Source organism: Hyposmocoma kahamanoa, unplaced genomic scaffold, assembly GCF_003589595.1.
Source record: "Hyposmocoma kahamanoa isolate Upper Pololo Valley unplaced genomic scaffold, ASM358959v1 94, whole genome shotgun sequence".
NCBI classification, from domain to species: Eukaryota; Metazoa; Arthropoda; class Insecta; order Lepidoptera; family Cosmopterigidae; genus Hyposmocoma; species Hyposmocoma kahamanoa.
Window position 1 is genome coordinate 5107611 of NW_020654878.1, and position 14503 is coordinate 5122113.

The 14503-nt window shown below is 36.5% G+C and overlaps 1 protein-coding gene across 2 annotated transcripts; it reads left to right on the forward strand.

The window, feature by feature from the left end:
- The first annotated feature begins 1193 nt into the window (after positions 1 to 1193).
- On the forward strand, positions 1194 to 12908 carry LOC113237861. Of its 2 annotated transcripts, none has more exons than XM_026474560.1 (4): positions 1194 to 1837; positions 2037 to 2205; positions 5169 to 5410; positions 12425 to 12908. In XM_026474560.1, the coding sequence occupies exons 1-4, from the start codon at positions 1205 to 1207 to the stop codon at positions 12509 to 12511; spliced, it is 1131 nt and encodes a 376-aa protein (XP_026330345.1). In that variant the 5' UTR covers positions 1194 to 1204; the 3' UTR covers positions 12512 to 12908. The 2 variants fall into 2 exon arrangements, with proteins under 2 accessions (XP_026330345.1, XP_026330346.1); XM_026474561.1 differs by lacking the exon at positions 12425 to 12908 and adding an exon at positions 10909 to 11027.
- The last annotated feature ends 1595 nt before the right edge of the window (positions 12909 to 14503 follow it).

The window sequence follows — 14503 nt, forward strand, 5'->3', positions numbered from 1 at the left end:
CCCTGATAATCTCTTACTTAACTTGCCCTCTCATACCTCGTAACTTTTATTCCAACTCTTTTACCATTGCTGCGATCAGATTGTGGAATTCTCTCCCTGAATCGATTCGACGATCCCCTTCTCTTGATTCCTTCAAACAACGTGTCAAGGATCACTTCCTCAACTCCTAAATTTCGTCTGTCCTCTACTATCCTTTCATTTATTCCCTATATTTATACTTCATTTATTTTTTTTCCAATAAAAGTATATAAGCATTTAATATTATTGTGTATTTATTATTATGTATCTTGTATTTGCCTGGAAGAAATTGCTACATAGCAATAAGGCCGCCTATTGCACATTGACTTACTACTACTATTATACTTCAGCTATTGTATTGTATTTTAATTGTAATTTTATGTGCAATAAAAATATTTCATTCATTTCATTCATTCATTCATTCATTCATTCAAAGGGCAATGGAAAGGGCTACGCTCGAAGTTTCGTTGCGAGATCGAATCAGTAGTGAGGATATCCGCAAGGGAACCAGAGTAACCGACATAACAGAATTAAAAAGAATTGCAAAACTTAAGTGGCAATGGGCTAGGCGCATTGCTCGCAGAACAGATGGCCGATGAGGCCGAAGAGTTCTCGCCTCCAGGCTGGAGATATGACGGGCCCATAGATATATTTCTATATCTATGGACGGGCCTAGAAGTACTTCCAGGCTTGTATAATTGCATTTAAAAAAAATAGCTAACTATGTGAAATGGCTAAATATACGTTACAATCAAGTATAGTACTTGCCTGATCTAAAGCAATAAATTAATTTAATTTATCATTTTCGTTGTTGAAGCAATAGATGTAGCATGTTAATAGAAATTATTAAAACAATCGTATAACTGAAAACGTTACTAAACAATTAAAATTTAACCAGAATAAATTAATAATGGAAATCAACGCAGGTGCATAAATTTCATCACATAATCATCTATTGTTCACGTTATGACCAAGTCTATTTATTCTCGGAAAAGTAAAACAATATAAAGTTTTCAAAACTTCAATTGCGATTGTATTGCTAAACCCTTTACCTAAAGCAATATACAGGTGTAATTTGCAGAAGACAGACGTAATTTTGAATTTTAAACTCAAAACCTTCGACTTTTTTTCCAAATTATAATTCTAAAGTCAAAAGTGCAGAGTGTCTTTGGTAGTTATAAAAAATATGTTCAGTAGACCAAAAATATGTTTGTTCCTATTTTTGTTGTCTCATTCAAATTCCTTTATTCACACGAAGAGACAAGACAAGAACTTAGAATACCCGAAATTGCAAAACCATCACGACACCACCGAACTTTATAATATTATAAGATGGAAGAGTCAACCAGTTTTTTATGCAGCGTCGGTGGAATATCAGGAAATAGCCGACGATCCTTCAACTGAAGAAAGTATGACTGACAAATCTACAAACATAGTACAAAATTTAACAGTACAATATTGGACACCAATATTTACCTCTTCAACAGCAACGCCGTCGTCAGAAATCGCTGACATATTTAATGAACCACAGAAAGAACATGAACTTTACGAACATGAACATAACGAACATGACCATTATGAACATGAAAGTAAAGACGACGAACACAAAACAACACGAAAACAAAAGGTTGTAGAAATCACAAACACGACATTTGAAGCCATAATAAAAGAAGACACAAAAGAGATATGCCCTCACTTCGTATTCGTCAAACAGACATTTGACCTGGAACCAATGGCCGATATTTGGCAAACGGTTTTTTTCTCGCTGCCAAGCAAAATCCAATGCTTCAAAATAATGATTAAGAGAATCACTGATCAGGTACAACATGAAATGGCTTTAGTGAGATAGAGATTAGAAGGGAAATATCTACTTACCAACATATCGGGAGAGCGATAGCTCGCGTTAGGCGAAAATGTCGCTGGCTCGAATCCAACCGACACGAAGGAATTTTTCTTTAAGTTTGTTCGATTTTTCTATAAGTTATAACAGTATCAACTATTTTAACCACTTTTTTTAGGAAAAGAAACAATATTCTAGAAAGTACGGCAGCTTTAACGGTATAGTGAACTGGGCGGAATGTAACCTTGAAATTTGGGCTGCAACCCAAAATGGCCGAAGGCATTTTTTGCAAGGACTCAACGAAGATGACGGGATTATGGACAATATTATTATTGAGGATCCTGAAGGTGAGAAAGGCGGTCATTTTGAATTTGAATACAATATAATTATTGACAATGGCTTACTATTACTTTAACTCTAAAAAAGGAAGCGCAAGTTTACATAAGTTATTTAAAATTTTGCCATTTAGCGAGGGCAAAGATTTAACCTTAGCCTTAGAGTGAAAACTTCAACTACGCATTTTTTTACTTATTTCATTTTAACTAATTTAAAAGTAATGCAGCACCCAAGGGAGATATAATTAAACTAATTTAAATGCTAACTACAACAACGATGATGATACATCTATCTCAAAATCACCCAAGTCATCAAAGATGGTTTAAAATTGCAGAATATCTAAAATGCGAAGTTGACAAATTCTATACACTATATATAAGCCTATATTGGCACGTGATTATTTTAAACAATAAAAAGGTCGGTGTCTTTTTCACAACAACATTTAACTCATTCTGAATGTTGTTGTGTAATGAGCAATGAGAAAAAAATTTACAATTTTGGTTTAGGCTATTATTCTTGAATAGCAGTGACGTTTTTATTACGTAATACAGCACACTGTCTTTGTTCTTTTTATAAGAATCCATTTAATTCACATACGAGGTACTCTCTAGGCGACGTTATGTTTCTCGTCACAATAGCATTTTGGTGGAATTCAAATTAAAAAACTCCGATTTTTTAATTACAACAAATGATCCAACATGCGCAATCGTCATAAAAATTTAACGAAACTAAGTATGAATCCTAATTCCTTTACATTGTATAAAATATCTTTATTAAAGGCAGCGGGATGCTAAAAAAGATAAACTAACATACAGACAAATATAAACTTATATCAATTGTAAATGAAACTATTTTTCCGGGTTAAATTGCCGTGTATTTGTTTTTTCAAACAAACGGGGCTGATTGACATTTTAAAGTCATCAGCAGTTATGTCTAAAAAATTGTTGTAAAAAAGCTCGAGCCTGGGAGTCTACATCGTAGGACTTGACTCCAGTCCCCAAGACTCGACTCATAAAGACAGAGACTCCACTACTCAATGCATTACGAGCCTATCGAGTTTCCGAATAGACTAGAGTTCGACATTAATGCTCGAGTCTATTTATGTAACGAGTCGAACTCGAGTCTGGTAAGTACCTACTGAGCGATGTTGTGGTGTGATATATTAAACTGTAATATAATTAAGTATTAACATCTTCTTTTTTATAGATCACCATATTGGGTTTTTGTTTTTTTTTGTTTTTTCGTGGGCAATAGTAGTTGTTCAGTAAAATTGAACCCAGTTTGTCGTACTCGAGACTTTGTAGAGTAAAAATCGCTGCGAGTTGATTTTTCGAACTCGATTTTTGTTTAAAATTCGAGTTAGGTTTACGACTCGAGTCCGTGCTATGATGACTTGCACTCCATTCGATTCGGAGTCGTGAGTGTTTTAGGCCACTGAGTAGTGCAAAATTGAGTCGAGTAATACATGTAGACTCCCGGATTTGAGTTTTTTTTTACAATACTAGTTCTGTATAATATTAATAATTATAACTTTTTATTTTTTAAATTACCTCAAAACTTAGCTCCGCTTTCGCGGTGTTCGTTAACGTGGTCTCCTCAACAGTAACTGATCGCATATGGAAGTACTCGTCAAAACAAATAAAATTAGCCCAAATTGAGGAGTTCCTCTCATCTGTCTGCCATTTCCATCATCAGTTCAGCTCTAGTTCACCATGTCATTTCAATTGCCTGCGTGACCGAACGGTTACCATGCCGGACTATCACTCAGAGGTCCCTGGTTCGATTCCCGGGCCGGGAGAAATATTTGTGTGACCATCATTTATTTCTCTCGTGAGTTTGGGTGTAATTTGTGGCTGTCTATGTGTGTGTCCATGCCACACACAGGGATTCTCTAGTGCGGGGCTAGGTTGAGTGTGTGCGTTTTTATTAAAAAAAAAACTTTGGAATTACATCTACGTGGCAAGTTTCATTGAAATCGTTTAACTAGATTGTCGCCCTAACTTGCCACTCTTACAGATGGAATATCTTCTTTAAATTTGAATTGGACCACTACCCGCTTTTCAACAAAAAAACAACAGATCAGTTCACAAATGCATTGCATATATGTAGCATAGCATATAGCATATAAAAACAAAAAGTTCCTCCTCCTGCTTTTCGGTTAAAAAATTGTTGTAATAATTTCAATTTTATTCATTTATTACGAAGAGGTAGGTATATATATATATATATATATATATATGTATAGTGTGTGTGTGTGTGTGTGTGTGTGTGTAATATCAAATGAATGTCGAACAAGTCGTGCGTCAGATGGTAAGCTACACGCCTGTCCATAACAGTTGCAGTGCCACTCAGAGCTTTAAGTCGCAAAAATTTGAAGGGCACTGCCGCAGCGCCCGTCATCCCGACACATAAGTTGACAAGTCCCATGTGCCTGTAATTTCACCAGCACCCTTACCCTTTCAAAACCGGAACACAGTAATGCTGAAATTACTGTTTGGCGGCAGAAATAGGTAAGGTAGCAGGACTTCACTGGACGAACTTTCACAATCGCGAAAATCTAAGCTCTATTCATATATTTGTATTTTACAAAAATTAAAGCAGGACATAAGAGCGGGTCCACTATGTCAATATTCGTAAAACGAGCACCGCCTGTATTTTGAGCATCCTACAGTAGGAACTCAATTTCATTCATTCAATTAAGTCTTGGTAATCAAATTTTGATTAGTTCCTTAAAATAATAAAACATTGATCGTTTTTATGCTATTACGCTTTGTCTAACAGTAAAGATAAATTAATAATGTTATATTTGTAAAAATATTTTTCATAAATGCTATTCTTCTTAACGTAAATTACATTTTCATAAATGTACTTTAAACGTAGTGTAAGAATGTTAATTTCTACTAGTTACACTATACACTTGTATACAGTTAGAAGTTCATTAAGCTCGAAACTTGTCGCTTGTCCCATTGTACAGCTTCAGATACCACTTCAGGAGCAAAATTAAATGCTAAAACCGTTGCCGTGATACACGAAGAAAGTGCAGACCAATGGTTGGTCTACAAAAACCTTTTGCTTCTAAGAGATTGCGACAATGGTGGTGTTGTCGTGTTCATCAAGGTACCAGCAAAACCTTCAAAGACCCACATCGTAGAAGCACTAAAAGTTTTCGGAGAAACAACCTTCAACGGTAAAATGGCATGTGAGGAAGAAGAAGAAGTAAGCCCTGTTAAGTATTATTATTATGACGATGATGCTAATAATCTCTTTTAATGTTGTTATTGATATACTATTTTCGATATAGTGTGGGTTTTTATTTCATTTCTATGTTAACTTATTTATGCTTACTAAAATACTAATATGGCAATGCCTAATCCAGGGACAGTTAGTCGACATATTCAAACGCTTACAAACAATCAAAATAATTGTAACCCTAATTTGCGATAGAACTTGAAAAATTGACACATAGGTACTTTTTCTACTCCTGTAACCAATATCCAAATATAATTTCCTAAACGATATCACAATGGTGCTTTTTTAAGTTCTGAACCAAAATTCTATTGTCTATGGTACTCGCTACTGAACTGAAAAATGAATTTCAAAAAAAGAACATCGTATTTTTGCTAATTAAAAGTGTTCCTAAATAGAATAACGTCGCTATGTTTGAAAAATTACTAAAATTAAAATTATTTCATTAAATAATATCTCAAAATGTTACATAACAGGTTTAAAGACGTAACCATTTGGTAAAAAAGAACTACACACATCAAAAGTGTCTAGGGATCAAGTACGTTTAAGAGTATTGCTGCAATTAGGGTTAATTATATTAACTTTTTTGTATCGCGATTGATACAGAGTTATCTGTCAAATAGATACCAAAGGGTTAGGATTGATCAGTGCTTTAGTGATGATCTTCCTGTTCAACATGGAGTGCCGCAGGGTAGTGTGATGGGACCAACTCTCTTTCTAACTTATATTAACGATCTCTGCGATCTTGACTTGGGTGAGGGCAGGGTTGTCTCTTTCGCTGATGACACGGCACTTCTTTTTAGAGGTGATTCTTGGAAGGAAGCTTATAATGAGGCACAAAAGGGTTTCAGTAAAGTAGCTAATTGGTTATCAACAAATAAACTTATGTTGAACATAAGTAAAACTAAATATCTCGCCTTCATGACCAAAAAAGCTTCTATTCCCGAACATGAGAATATTGATATTATTGCCCACTCATGCCAAGGATCACATACTCCCTGCACATGTCCTACCCTTTCTAGAGCCTCATCCATCAAGTACTTGGGTATTATTGTGGATGACACTCTTAGCTTTCGCCAACACATTGATACTGTATCAAACAGAGTCCGTAAATTAACTTACATTTTTAAAAGCCTTAGACATGTTGGTGATCCCCGAGTTATTAGAATGGTCTATCTGGCACTATGCCAATCTATTTTGATGTATTGTATCACGGTATGGGGTGGAGCGCCTACATCAGCCCTGCTTCCTCTCGAAAGAGCACAAAGATTAATACTCAAAGTGTGTCATTTCCTTCCACGACTTTATCCAACTAGTGAGCTCTATAAGCACTGTAAAGTCCTAACTGTCCGCCAATTGTTTATCTTGAATGTCACTCTGTTCAAGCACTCTCAATTATCTTACGATCCAACCTACAACAATAAAAGAAGGAAACACACTGTGTGCTCCTCAGTAAAATTCCGTACTAAATTCGCAGGTAAATTCTTCTGTTTCCTGGGAAGTTATTTATATAATAGATTAAACAATATACTTGCCTTCTATCCTCTAACTAAAAATGAATGTAAGACTAAAATTACAAAGTGGTTACTCAGTCTTGATTATCAGTCCACTGAAGATCTCCTAGCTATTCAAACTCTATGACCTCCATACCTCGCTGCTTAACCCAACATGTAGCTCCAACACAAAATCACAAAAACACAACACACACACACACACACACACACACACACACACACACACACACACAAAACACACACACATGCACACACTCACACACACAAAAAAAACAAACACATACACAAAATTTTGTTTTATTCCATTACTTTCTTATATTATTAAAATAATCAGTTATAAAACCCGCTCTCTGTAATTTAGAACATGGTAACACTTATATTATGTAGAATACAGTGCGATGTCCGGTTGGTGAGTGCCTGGAGATCCGTAACACAGGTCAAATCCTAGTATGGACTCCAGTCTCTTACAAAGATGTACTAATAATAAGTCCTTAATGTAAATTACTTATTTATGGAATAACGTTGTAAGAGAGAAATAAAGATTATTATTATTATTATTATTATTAGTGAGTTTTAAACATTTAAATAAGGAATATTGTTTAAAATGCGATAATAAGAAGAAAATCGATTGTCAATGTGGTTTTGTATAAAAATGAGTTATAGCGTTTTGACAAAATCATTACAATATCTGCATCGGAACCGAAACAATTTACATTATTATGGAGAGACGACATCATTTAACCCGAGAAGTGATGATGCGAGCCGTCGGAATGTTGGAAGCTGGTTCCAGGCAACGTGCTGTGGCTTTCACTCTTAACACTACACAGAGCGTCATAAGTCGCCTCTGGACGCACTATCGCATGATGGGCAGCGTGGCCGAGCGACATGGAGGACGATCTCGCATCACGACTCGTAGATAGGACCGGTATATCAAAAATACTGCTCGACGGAATCGTACCATGACCGCCATGATGTTGGTTACGAGGCTCCACAGCTCCTCAGGCTTGCTAATAAGCGATCAAACAATCCGAAATCGTTTACGTGAAGTGGGTCTGCGATCCCGAAGGCCGCTCAGAGTTCCACCTATTGCACCCTGCAATCGCAGGACCCGTTTACGATGGGCTCGCGAACACAGAAACTGGGAGGAAGAAGACTGGCGCTATGTGTGCTTTTCGGATGGATCCCGCTTCGGTATGAGACCGGATACAAGACGTACTCGAGTCTGGAGAACATCTGGACGTCATGAACGTTTGAGATATTGTCAGGAAGTTCATCCATATGGTGGGGGAACAATAATGATATGGGCCGGTATTTGGATCGGCGGAAGAACCGATCTCATTTGGATCAGGGGTAACCTCAATGCTCAAGTTTACGCAGAGAGGATTGTTTCAGATGTTATCATCCCTTTGCGAGGCCAGTTGGGTGATTCATTTCAACTAATGCATGACAACGCACGTCCACACACGGCTAGAGTCGTAACACGCATTCTTGCCGAAGCTCGTATCAACGTTCTGCCGTGGCCTGCTCAATCGCCAGACCTCAATCCAATTGAGCACGCATGGGATATGCTTCAAAGAAGAGCTGTGCCGAGTATGCATACCGTACATACTCTACAACAATATTTTGACTTGTTACAAAACACATGGGCGGCCATTCCTCAAAGTGATTTTGATGAACTCATCTTAAGCATGCCAAATCGCTGTAATTATGTGATTCGTGTTAATGGTGGAAATACAGATTATTGATTTTCTTATCTTTACAATAAAAATGAGCAAAATCATCATTTTCGCCATTTTTTTGTCATTTAATTGACGCCGTTAATTTGAGATCCCACAATTTGCAAAAACATCAATTTTAGTTTATATTAATTAAATATAGAGGTAAGCGGTTAAATAAAACATAAGCATTAAAGTAAGAAGTCGTCCTGGAAGACTGGATTTGGTAAATATTGCTTAAATAATTTTTATTTCAAAAATATTCACTTGATCCCTAGACACTTTTGATGTGTGTATATAAAATGCCGCGGCATTGCAGTGCGTCGGGAATGTTCGCGGACACGCGAACGGACGGTTTTCAGATCATTATGCGTAAGCGAATGGTGTCGTTGCTGAAGCGCATCTGTGGCAGCTCCAACAGCGTCCTGGGCCCTATAGCGGAGAGAGTCGATGGTCATTTCTTCAGGCATGAGACGCTTTTCACATGTCATCGAGGAGGGATTGACTAAAATATAAATTTGTGTATTTTTGTGTGTTTACTAACTTAGGCATAAGGTTATAATTGTTACTAACACAATATGGAGACATTATGACGTAAACAATTATTATTATTATAAAAACAATAGACATAAAATAAATAACGTTACTCAAACGCCCTACTGCCTCCTGATTGGTTGAAATATAAGCGGTACTTGGCCAATCACGGACACTTCTATTCTTTCTCTTTGGTTTTTTTATAGCGTTTGTTTGGATTTCATTTAAATACTGGTTGCGTTTCATTATTTTAATTTACTCGAAGAAAAAGTATTGTATGCCAACGTTATTATAATGAGGATTTAAAATCTCCAGCCTATTACCAATTAACAACAATTCACGGTACAAGACTTTAAGAGCCCTCATTATACAACGATTACATAAAATACTATTAATACGTCTCCATTTTGAATGCAGTCTGTTACGGATGCAATAAACTGGGATTTGTCGAATGGTAGTGTTTATTCCGGAGCTCTACTTCACTCCAGTTTATGTTCGCTTTATTAGGGCCTTATTTATTTAAACATACAATTAATAAAATGAAGAAAGTTTACATACATGACTTAAAATAGGAGGTTAAATGTACAGTCGTTCAAGAAAGTAAAAAAGTAAGCGTACAGGTTTGGTCGCAAAAAATTGCAAACTTATCTAATTAGGGTATTTACTCTGTTAAAAAAAAACTTTTTTTACGTTTTCATATCACACAGTTCAATATGTAAATTTTCATGAAACTCGTTAGCCCTCCATAACTTTGTAAATCGGTGTTGAAGTGAACTTCTAATATCTAAAGCCAGCATAAAACCCTACCAGTTAATAATAAATAATAATAATCCCTTTGAAGATAGTTTCATAAATGTCTGGGGCACTGGTTCACCGCAACGCAGACTAGCAGTAGAGCTCCTTGTGAAAGAGTTCGTCCAGGCAAGTACTTATTTCTAGTAATGTGAGCATTGTTGTATTCCAGTACAGAAGGGTAAGGATACTGGTGAAATTACAGGCACAGAGGACTTGTCAACTTATGTATAAGATCTTTGCGATTTAAAGCTCTGAGTGGCACTGCAACTGTTATGGATAAGCGTGTCGCTTATCACCAGGCGCACGACTTGTTCATCCCGTCACTTGGTATTATTAAAACAAACAAAAAGACTTACAACCTAGATCAGTATGTTGTTATGACTAACTAAGGAGCAATATGTTGATCCGCAGGTTCGCTATATGCACAAAAAGTGTTAAACAACCTTGTTTAGAGTTTATTGTAAAACTTTCAACACTTGCAGCTTCTGGATCAACTGTACTTAGAAAGCTTTTCAATGCGCTGTGTCCTATGCATATAACAATGTGTTCAAGATGCTGATGGAGCTGCTGCGTTACTGTAGTGCAACGGGTATGTTCGCGGAGATCCGCACGGATGCCTTTCATGCTGTCATGCGCAAATCTGTTGCATTCCTAATGATACGCGTGCGCGGCATCGTCAACAGTCTCCTGAACGCAGTGGCTGATACAAATACTCACATAGGCCGCAAGCTAGATATGAGAAACGAGGAAAAAATTGTCAATTCTTCCCCATTGCTCGTATACAAGTAATATGTAATGTTACTAACATAGTTTATAAAACCATTGCTATACTAAAACATATGGATACATAACACTTTTGGAAATCTGAAATAACTGACAAATTATTATTATTCTTATAATCTCACGACAGAAATAAATCGGCAATTGGCGCTCGACGTGGATCTAGTGTTCGGAGGCAGTACGAGTCGATAGTTTCCACGAAATATCGCATAAGGACAAGACGGACATGGCCTACGTAGCCGCTGCAGTTCCCTTTGTCTAAGGCAATATGTTAACAAAAATTTTGATTATGATACTGAAATAACACAATATATTTTCAGATACAGTTATTTTAATCGACACAGACTTGACAGCTCTTGCGATTATAGTGCAGAAACCTCTTTATGGATTGTTTCAAATGCAATTAAAAAAAATATGTTTCGTGTGTGAGAGCTTTAAACCCCAAAGGTCTGAGGGGCACTGCCACAACGCAGCAGCCTGCAGTAATTTCACCAAAAATGTCAAGCAAAAGAAAACAAAAATGTGAAACTCTATTGATAGCACTATACATTGACTTACTATTATATGGACGTCGGGTCCGCGCTAAAAAGTGTCCGAACTTATAGGGCGTTAAAATCGTATACAGAGCGTCATTCACGCTTCAGTCTTCGTTTGCTTCTTCTGACAGCGAAGCAAGCAAAATTAGACAGTACTACGATGACATTCCAATTTAAATTCAACGTTTTAGCTTTTTCATATTCCTTTACATGTCGCTACGTTTAAATAGGTTGACTTGGGACATTTTTTTCGTGGTTTTTGTATTAGACCCGTCGTCCATTTATTTTTAAGTCAATGGCACTATAATATAGATTTCAGTCGGCCCATAGGTATCGTTGGATTTTAGTGACATTTTCTGTAGACGTTGCGAATATTATTATTAGTTCGAGAACGAGAAAACATACGTATGTGAATTAATAATAACCATTTTCTTATCATACACTAGGGAATTTCCTGTCCTATGAGTTTCAGAACAACTGAATTCAATCCGGGGCACTACATAGAACACCGGGAACAGAACAAATAATAGAAACGTTCATTTACCAAGTTAATTCTACCGGGACTTCCTTATCAAGAGCCCACAGAGCAAACTATTGGCTCACCGAGATCGCGTAGAAATTGATCCAAGAAAGTCCCATTATTGTCGTTGTAGTAACTAAACCGAAGAAGCATGCTGGTTAACTCTAGCTCGACACCAGCAATTAACAGTAGAGCTCATTGTGAAAAAGTTCGTCCAGGGAAGAACTGTCACATTACCTACTTCTGCCGCCAAGCAGTATTGTCAGCATTACTGTGCTCCAGTTTTGAAAAGTAAGAGTGCCGGTGAAATTACAGGCACATGGGACGTGTCAACTTACGTCTCAGGGTGATGGGCACAGTGGCATCTTTGCGATTTAAAGCTCTGAGTGGCACTGCAACTGTCATGAACAGGCGTGTAGCTTACCATCAGGCGCACGACTTGTTCGTCCGATGAGGCGTCGTCGTGCTCCTGATGGTAATAAATACAAGTGATGACTAGTTATTACAAAAAAATTAACACTAGGCTACTCGCATCGATTTTGCATTTATAATCGCATTTTTTCTAGTGAATGGTAGGATCATCTTTCCAGGTTCTCAAGAGGCGGGAACAAGCTACAAAATTCTATAATACACAGCCAGTGGTTCGACGATCAATTGAAGGTCGCAAGAGGCCGTAAGATGCAGGCGCCCAAAGGCAGGTCGTGGTTGTATTCCATTGGGAGAGCCTATAGCAGAATTGGCCATCTACCGGATTATGATAACAACGTTCACATTAAATTTACTAAATAAAATTAATTGTAATGATAATACCACTAGAGTTTGTACAATAGAACGAACATTACTGGCCATGGTACTTGTCTGTTCGATGCTAGGAGTGTAATTTTAAACCGGAGAAGCGGAGGAAGAGTTGTTTTCCCTTATATAGTTTACAATGCTGTGTTTTCATTACACGTTAGACACAGGATTCCTTAGTGGTAAAATAAAACAACCGTATTTTACATAGGTCAGATCTTGGTTACGACTCCCATTCAGTAGGTTAGGTTAGGTCAGAACATGAAAAACCAGCACGAGCCGAGCGAGCGTGGCGCGGCAGCGGCCGGCGAGTGCCAGGTACGAATTTGTTTGTGTTTCCGAACATGTTTTCAGGTCAAATAATAAATTAATTTAATATTAGTATTAGATGTCATTTTTGGGAAATAATAAATTAAAATTTAGATATAACGACGTTATGTTAACTGTGGTTTATAACGTAAATAGTAAATAGTAACTTTTAAACAGTAGAATTTAATCAGTATGACGATTTCAAGTGTACCTATGAAATAAACATTATTTAACTTGACTAACGTATGATCGTTATTAAAAATAAGTGTTAGTGCAAGTGATCCTCATAAAAAATTAAATTATAGGATGTAAGTTTATATTAAACGTTCGTTGTACGTAGTGAATTACTATATTAAATGAGTTAATACGAAGTAAAATTATGCCAATGGAGTGTTATGTGAATAATATACCTATAAACTTAAATGAAGTTAAAACTTCTCAACATATCCGAGAAGTACACAATGTAGAAATGTTGGGCATAACCATTGACTCGCATTTGAACTGGAAAGCTCATATTAACAATGTTAAGAAAAATATTTCCAAATTCATCTATGCCCTAAGCGTCCTAAAAGTTAACACGCATGCAAATTGTGCCTTATCTGCATATTACGCGTATGTGTATGCTTGGCTACGCTACGGAATAATTCTTTGGGGACAAAGTACAGATGCGCATGAGCTCTTTGTCCTCCAAAAAAAATGTCTCCGTATTATTGTGAACATCCATCAAAGAGAAAGTTGTAGATCACACTTTATTAAAGAGAAAATGTTAACACTCACGTCCCTTTACATGGAAGTAGCATTGTTTGTTCGTAACCAACCACAATATTTTGAAATTAATAAAAATCCTCGTCGCCAGTATAACCTGATCCTCTCTCCACCTAAATTAGAGATATACAGAAACAGCCCATTGTATAGATCTATTTTAATATATAATAAAATTCCAATATTAATTAAAAAAGAAAATAATATAAACACTTTTAAAAACAAACTTAAACAGTATCTCGTCCAAAAAGCATACTACTCTATAAATGAATTTTTATCAGAAAATAACTCACGGAAAGCTCACGTCTTTAATAATTAAGTGTGAAGTATAATAATTTAATTTAATTTAATAGTTAGTTTTAAGTCTCCTTGCTACACCCTGACGGGGTCATGTACCATACAAAATTTTATTATAAGACCTTTTTTATGTACATGTGCAACTTGGAAATAAATAAATAAATAAATAAATAAATAAATAAATATTTATATGATACATTACACACCCGTGTATAGGCTCTGATGTGCCAAATTGCCGCCTGGTCAACGTGGAGATGATGAATAACACTATTATTACCCACACGGAACAAACATACAAACATTCTTTTTTATTTTGTGTATAGATGTGCAGACAGTTACCATACTGGTTTGCCACGCAAAGGTCCCGCGCCCGGAAAAATATGACGTACATTTATTTCTCTTATGAGTTTGAGTGTAATTTGTTGTTGTCTATGTGTCCATGGCACCCGTGTCACGGGGTGTCCCTAGTGCGGAGCTACGAGGGTTTGCGTTATTTATTATGTCAATCT

What these genes read in the sequence shown, in the direction of transcription:
- LOC113237861 (XM_026474560.1), top strand. Translation starts at nt 1,205, where the DNA reads ATGTTCAGTAGACCAAAAATATGTTTGTTCCTATTTTTGTTGTCTCAT. An exon ending in TATTATTGAGGATCCTGAAG is followed by an intron (nt 2,206 to 5,168) that starts GTGAGAAAGGCG and finishes CCCATTGTACAG; the next exon opens with CTTCAGATACCACTTCAGGA. An exon ending in CATGTGAGGAAGAAGAAGAA is followed by an intron (nt 5,411 to 12,424) that starts GTAAGCCCTGTT and finishes TCATCTTTCCAG; the next exon opens with GTTCTCAAGAGGCGGGAACA.